At 36.6% G+C, this 7583-nt stretch overlaps 1 protein-coding gene across 1 annotated transcript; it reads left to right on the plus strand.

The window, feature by feature from the left end:
* Positions 1-2374: 2374 nt before the first annotated feature.
* Positions 2375-6999, plus strand: CCNH (cyclin H). The gene is made up of 9 exons (XM_053457803.1): positions 2375-2525; positions 2959-3081; positions 3552-3625; positions 4169-4379; positions 5442-5605; positions 5861-5931; positions 6049-6160; positions 6459-6519; positions 6827-6999. Exons 1-9 carry the CDS (start codon positions 2409-2411, stop codon positions 6863-6865), a joined length of 972 nt encoding a protein of 323 aa, XP_053313778.1. The 5' UTR covers positions 2375-2408; the 3' UTR covers positions 6866-6999.
* Positions 7000-7583: the final 584 nt, after the last annotated feature.

The raw sequence follows: 7583 nt of genomic DNA on the forward strand, positions 1-7583 counted from the left end.
AAATGTGAACCTCCCAAATGTGGCCTTTTAGCCTCCAAACAACCTGATAAACCTATGCATGGGTGGGGTCACTGTACTCAGATGTTGCTGAATACATATTAGGATGTTGTTTTTCAGTGACATATGCCAGGAGCTGTAAATTCCTACCTGAGGTAAAATGTGCTCATAGTAGAATTAGTGCCTGAAAAGATATAAAAATACTAGCATTTGAAATACTCAGGGGTGTCTACTTTTCAAAAATATGTAGTTTGATAGCTTTTTCAGATGAGTAATTGATTTTTCAAATAAAAGTCAAAGTCACAAACAATATAATGTAAAAAACCTATGCTAAACTAAAAAACAACAACAGTTTTTTTGCATTTCTTCTACACAGTAGATTTCACTGTGGAACAATGAAGCCAGATTACTGTAATACCCCACATACATAGTTTCTAGGAGGCCTACACATATTACCCTATAGTGTACTATTTATTTTACTACTGGCTTAAGGAGTTTGGGGTTAGTTAAGTTGTTTTTTTCTAATTTTCTACTTGAGGAAGCCAATAGGGTTTCTTTTTAATTACAGTTTTTTTTTCTTTGCATCGTTCTCAGTTGGGAATCCTTGTTGGATGGATATATAATATCCATCTTTTTTTTACTCTTTCAGCATGCATGGCTACAAAGCCTTGCTGCTTGCAATATGTGCTATTAGCCAGCAAGGGAAGCAGAGATCACAGCAGGGTCTGGAGAGATATCAGTTGGCACCAAGTCAGAAATGCTGGCTACTGCTGACAGGTAATAGTCCATGATGTCATTAAACAGCTTGATGTCCTGCAAACTGTGAAAAAGGCTGGATGTACTAGAAACATCAAAAGGGACATCTTGCCTCACATTTTATCGTCATTGATGACATTGGTGTTGATTTTTTTTTATGATCACACCCTACATAATAGAAGGACCAACCCCAGTAAACTTTTTCCAAAATCGCATGGCCCTCCATAAACCATATTTTAAATAGTAAAACTTCTTAAGAGTCACCTTACTGATTGAACTATGCATTATTTATGACCAGCTCAACCTTCCTTGTTGAGTAATTTAGTTTATAATGCATAGTGAATTTAGGGAGTTGAAACTACAACTCTACTATCAACAACCGCTTTAGTGAATAAACCCTAAAGACCTCTAAGAAGTCTACTACCTTCAGAAGGGACTACTTTGAACCTACTAATATATGTCGTTAATAGGACAAACTACCAGGACAAGGAAATCAAACTTTCTTCCTGTACATTTTTATTCATAGTTACCATCTACATGACTCGTGGGAATTGTTCCCAACAGGCAATGTGCAGCAATAAATCAAGAAAGTCTTGTTATGGTCAGACTTTCCTTTGGACAAAAATCCTATTCCAGTCTGCTTCTTTCTGCAATATCTCAGAGTTAAGATGTTATTTGTGGAAATTAAGAAGTTTAAGGTGCCAACACACCTTTGTCTAGGGCTGATATCTTCAGTATTAATAGTGTATATAATCATGATGAGTCTCTTCTTTAATAGAAGAAGGATTTATTTCTGTGAATCAGCATACGTCCAAATCCACAGGGCTACACCAGGAATATTCAAATGCAAAATGAAGGAGACGCAGAACATACTTATAGGAATTTTAACAAAAGATCACCCCGGCTGGAAACCTTAAGGGTATTGCCCTAAAATAAGAAAGTATTCATGATCAAAGAAGGTATTGTCCTAGGATAAGAAGATTTTAATGGCCTAACATGCGTCTTACTTTAAAGCCTCTGTTGTGTTCTGAATAGAGCCTGAGTCTCCCACAACCTACCCTAAATCGCTTAATATTAGATATATTTGAATTTCTGAAAGTCTTATTGGCACTGCATCCTTAGCGATTATAAATGATTTCCAGTGTATGACCCTGCTGTATTCACACATAATAAATATTTGGTGTTGATTTTTCTATGTAATCAGAATAATCAAACCATATTATAAGAATAAAACAATTTTAAGCAAAAAAAAAGCGTATGAATTTTTTGGGATATTGTGGGCTGATTCAAAACAGACAAACATTATTATGGTTTTGTCCTAACTTTAGAAAGTTAAAAATCTTTCAGCTTCTTTAAAAATAAATTCTTGGCATTAACAAATGGCCAATATTCCAGCCAAAGCATTTAAGCAACCATATTCCAAGACTTTGTTTAATAACCAAAGAGCCATCTTGTAGTCTTATCCCTATTCCTGCCCTAATCTCTAACAAAACCTCACCCGAGCACGAGCTATAATAAACTCTCGGTTACGGGGGGCGCGCGCGGTCCCTTTACGACTGACGTCACCTGTCGCTCCGGATTTCGCAATTCTAGAGCGCCGTCGCTGAGGAGTACTGACGTATAAACTGTGCGCCGAGTTTTCCCCAGACAGCGGCATGTATCACAACAGCACGCAGAGGAAGTTTTGGACTTTTCCAAGCGAGGACGAGCTAGCTCGCCTGAGGGTTCAGGCGAATGGCAAGTGCCGAGCAAGGATACGAGCCACGGGGAAGGTAATGATGAGGCCTCACGGGGCTGCTCCCGAGAGCTCTGCGTCAGGGGGTGCTGTGTTTGTTTACAACTCTGGGGTATTGATAAGAAAGGAAACTGTATGGGAACTATGGGCTGATGGGGCTGCAAAGCTTTGAGGGTGGGTGACTCGTGACATTAATGCATGGTTGTTATTACGTTCCCGTTTTCCAATGGATCAAAGACGAATTTTGATGTCACTCACTGCCACCTGTGTACTTCCTGTTTGTTCACGGTTTTTGCAGTGACATATACTTTGAAAAATGTTTCTTTTCCTCTTGTATTGTAAAGTTCATCTCTTTTACATAAAAAAGAGAAACGTAAGTTATTTATGGCATGCCTGTTTGTGTTTTTGTTTTTTTGGGGGCCTCTTTGTGTGATGAGCTATTTTTATGACGTTGTACATTTTATTTATAGCCTCAGTTATTGGAAATCTTCTGTTTGGAATCTCAAGAAGAGCTAATCATCTGCAAATATTATGAGAAGAGACTAATTGATTTCTGCAACAATTTCAAGCCCACAATGCCCAAATCGGTTTTGGTGAGTTGGACCTTTTATCATTCTATATCATTTTTACGTAAAGGACGGTCTTCAAATAATCTGTTATAACTTTAAAGCAGATCTGTCACTTGGTATTTTATTTGTTTACATGGTAAACCTACCTATGTAATGACTTAAAACCTAAATCAAAACCATGATCTTTCGCTTTATTTTAAGAGAAGGGTGAACTAGCTGCCTTGTACTCAGTTTGCATGATTATACCTCCCCATTAAGTTAATTACATGCTGTTTAGTGGCAGACATTTTTGAACTAAATATCTCCAAATCAAAAAGCACAAGTATATAGCCAAACAAAAAGCACAAGTTACTGGAAATGTCAGCAGACTGAAATACTAATGAAAAATAAGAGCATAGTTTAAATGGAATTCTATTTATGGGATTTGCTAAAGCTCGTTGTAACATTTTTCAACGAGTAGGTCATTAAACTTTATTTCTTGGTTCGTTTTCTAGGGAACAGCATGTATGTACTTCAAACGCTTTTATCTCAATAATTCTGTCATGGAGCATCATCCTAGGATAATAATGTAAGTTTTCCAACAAGAAACCAGACCTTTCCCCGTTTATTAATAGGCCAGGTAGATGCTTGGACATCGTAGGTTCCTTTTTTTGTATCGGTTATAAGAAATTGTAATACGTGAAAGCGGCACTGCTTGAATATAAATATCCGCATTGATAATCTAGGGCAGGTTTTGACAGATTTACTGCACATGTATGAACCAGCTGCAAAATACAGTGGCTGCCATGCTAGTACCGCAGGTTCACATGACGTTGTTTCGTGACCCTGCTGGACTACCAACTTTTTCAGTGCATGTTAATAATAAAAAAGATCTAGCTCTGTTTGTAGGCATCTACTGGAAACACCAACTGACTCTTCATATCACGTGTAACCCTAAGCACATGGATGCAGTTTCTAGTAGACCCGGCGTATGGGCACTGACCGTTTAATTGATTTTCTATGTGATATATGTTGTAATTATAATAAATCTAAACAAATATTAACACTATAGGCATTTACTTATCATTTGTTCATGTTGGCATTCCTTTAAATGTTTTTTTGTTTGTCTCAGGTTGACCTGTGTGTTCTTGGCTTGCAAAGTAGATGAATTCAATGTATCCAGTGCACAGTTTATGGGTAATCTAGGTGAAAATCCTCTTGGACAGGAGAGGATACTTGAACAGATCCTGGAGTATGAACTACAGTTGATCCAACAGCTGAATTTTCACCTTATAGTACACAATCCTTACAGACCTTTTGAAGGCTATTTGATTGATTTAAAGGTAATGTGAAATTGTGTTACAATCCTTAGACCTTTTGAAGGATATTTAATTGATATAAAGGTGATGTGAAATTGTTACGTTTCATTAGATTGTGTCTCTTTGGCGTTGGTAACATAGGTTAGCTTTGTCTTCTGGAGACTGCTCTGGGGTGTATGTGGTCTGAATTAGGATCAACACTTCATCTCGCTTATGATAAAGACTGCAGTACAAGCAATGCCTTTATATTGCTGAAATGGTACATCCATTTAATATCATCTGTTCCAAAACAATGTTTTTCTTCTTAAAACACAGTGCTGCTTGTTTACTTTAAGCATTTGTTTTATCACGTACCATTCTGCACAGTGTTATTGAACAGTCTTATTACATCAGGATTCTTAATCCAACACAGAAAATATTTTACTAATGAAAGTCTATGAGAGAATGACTGCTAAATTAAAAAGGCAATCTACACTTGGGTAATAACCAAATCATTAACACAAACGCCTACAATAGCGATCTCATGAATATTGTAATCTAACAATCTGTTTGTTTTATATAGCACCATCAAATTCCGTAGCGCTGTACAATGGGTAGACAGAACATAACAAGTAGTATGTAACATAACAATTTCACTTACAGAAACAGGTGAGGAGGGCCCTGCTCAAACAAGCTTACAATCTAGTTTATGGAACACACTTTACTTCGATGCTACCCTACTTTGTACCACACAGTGTTAATACTACAGTAGTCTAACATTCACAGAGATGCAAACATACTGTACCTGCTAAATCAACAGAGCTTTATACATAATCTAGTTCCTGTTTCAATATTTTTACTACAGTAGTCTATCATTAACTGGTACAAATTGTGAGCTTTATAATGAGCTGCATTTCTTATTATGTAGAATTCTGTGTCGGTGTTCCTCAAACCAAACTACAGATTGAATTTTTATGAATATCTCAGCAACAAATTTATATATATCGCAACAGATTGCATGGACAACTGGTATCCCTCCAGACTTGTGTGTCAAACACATGCCTTAGTAATGTGTTTATCATTTTTATTATGACCCCCCTCCCCTAGACTCGGTATCCTGTACTTGGGAATCCAGAAGTGCTTAGAAAAGCTGCTGATGACTTCTTGAATCGCGTTGCATTGACTGATGCGTGTTTACTGTTCACTCCATCACTGATAGCACTCACTGCGATATTATCCAGTGCTTCAAGGGCAGGACTGAATGTTGAAAGGTATGCCATGAACACTGATAATAGAAAAAGAAAAAACAGGCAGTGTTTTCCTATTTGAAGGTTGCGTTAATAACTAATGGGATGCATAATTATTTATAATTTTTCTAAATCTAAGCATGTGAAATAGTACCTTTTTAACTACTTTTGAATCCTATTTTTTCCCCCGATTGTATCATAGTTAAGCTTTCATTGTTTTATTCCATCTGTGAAATGTTTCAAATCTTCTTACTTTTTTTTTATTATTATTCTTTCCAGCTATTTAACAGATGTCCTTTCATTAAAGGATAACCGAGATGCCATGGCTCAATTATTAGATGGAATGAGACGTACGTTATTTCTCTTTATACATAACTCCTAAAGTCCATTTTGTGAGAGCACAAACCCTGTTAGAATAGGGAATGGAGGCGTGGATGCGGTTTACTAACAAACTATTTCTAATACAGGACTGAAGATATTGGTTACAAAATATGAATATCCCAAGTCTGAAGATGTTGTGGTCTTTAAGAAGAAACTGGAGAAATGTCATAGCAGTGAGGTTGCCTTGAATGTTAACACGTATGTAGCGTCTTTTTATATTTATATTGAAACACTCTCTCCCAAACAGTTTACAAGACAGGATTCTAGGACTGTTTAGACGTATTAGTCGTTGCTTTACAAAATAATTTCAAACCAGGCCCAGATTTTTGGCTTATTCTTCAGGGTGCGGTGAGGCGAACCACATCAGGGCCACATTTACAATAAAGGCGAGGGTAATTTTGTCAGTTGATCCATATAGATTTAGCAGAGCATTGTAAGCATCTACTATATTTTGTTTTAATGACGTGTGTATTTGTTTCTTTTGTTTTCCTCACAGAAGAAAGAGGAAAGGTTTTGAGGATGAAGGCTATGTATCAAAGAAGCCTAAAACTGAAGAGGTCTGTAAATGTGTGATAGGAAGTATTTCATTATTCATGTTTATGTTTTGAATGAACATGCAACCAAAGTAACTAGCCCTGTAATAGGTTCAAAGAAGCATAGTGTTTGAGGAGCAGTAGCCATTCAAAATGTATTAAATGGAGAATAAGTAATTGAAAACCCTTTTGTAGTCTGGTGGATTCATTTGGAGTTATGTATAAATAACTCTGGTACTAGGTTGGAGTAGTATTCTAAGCACCATACATCAATGGGATTTCACACTTTGTATCCAAATTGATACTAAAATGCCCTCTTATTTTATTTCAGGAAGAATGGAGTGATGATGATTTGGTTGATTCCCTGTGAGTGGGAGCCTGAGAAACAAGACATGGTTTCGGGCCGTATGGAACTTTTTTTGTATATACATGAACATAAATTTTCTTTTAAAACCTATGCAGGTCAAGAGTATTTGATAATTAAATTTTGTAAATTATACACTATGTATTTTGTCATTTGTCTCAGTTACAAAAGGTTAGTGATTATCCATATTAACAAAACAATGAACCTGCTGCCAGAAGAACGATTCAGCCCATTTTCCTGTGCAACATCCTCATGGGCAGTTCTATAGGTTGCTCCAGTCCTGCTAAAGATTCATATGTGCTAACTAAACAGCCTGTATGTTTTTTAGGCTATTCTAAACAGTTGTGGATGCTTCATGAACAATTATACTAAAGTGGCTCCTCCATTTCCTTTGAAATGTCTCATGTATGTGTATACACACACACACACACACACACACACACATCTGTAACAGTGGATAATTCTGTTATTAATGTGCACTCTAGGTGTCATACTCTGATGGAATATCAGACCCGTTCAGACTGTTATCAAGTCTTGGTCTTCTCATACATGCTATTTAAATATAAACACAAACCTGTATAAACATATAAATCATGCTTTCAATATATACACTTTATGTACATATCCACCACCCATTTTTGTGGGTTCACATGACCCTGGTAAAATCTAGACAGGGATCGTTTGGGATGTTGTCACAATCCCAAGTGCTTTTTTTTCCCGGCGT

The sequence above is a fragment of the Spea bombifrons genome, chromosome 1 (assembly GCF_027358695.1).
Source record: "Spea bombifrons isolate aSpeBom1 chromosome 1, aSpeBom1.2.pri, whole genome shotgun sequence".
NCBI lineage: Eukaryota > Metazoa > Chordata > Amphibia > Anura > Pelobatidae > Spea > Spea bombifrons.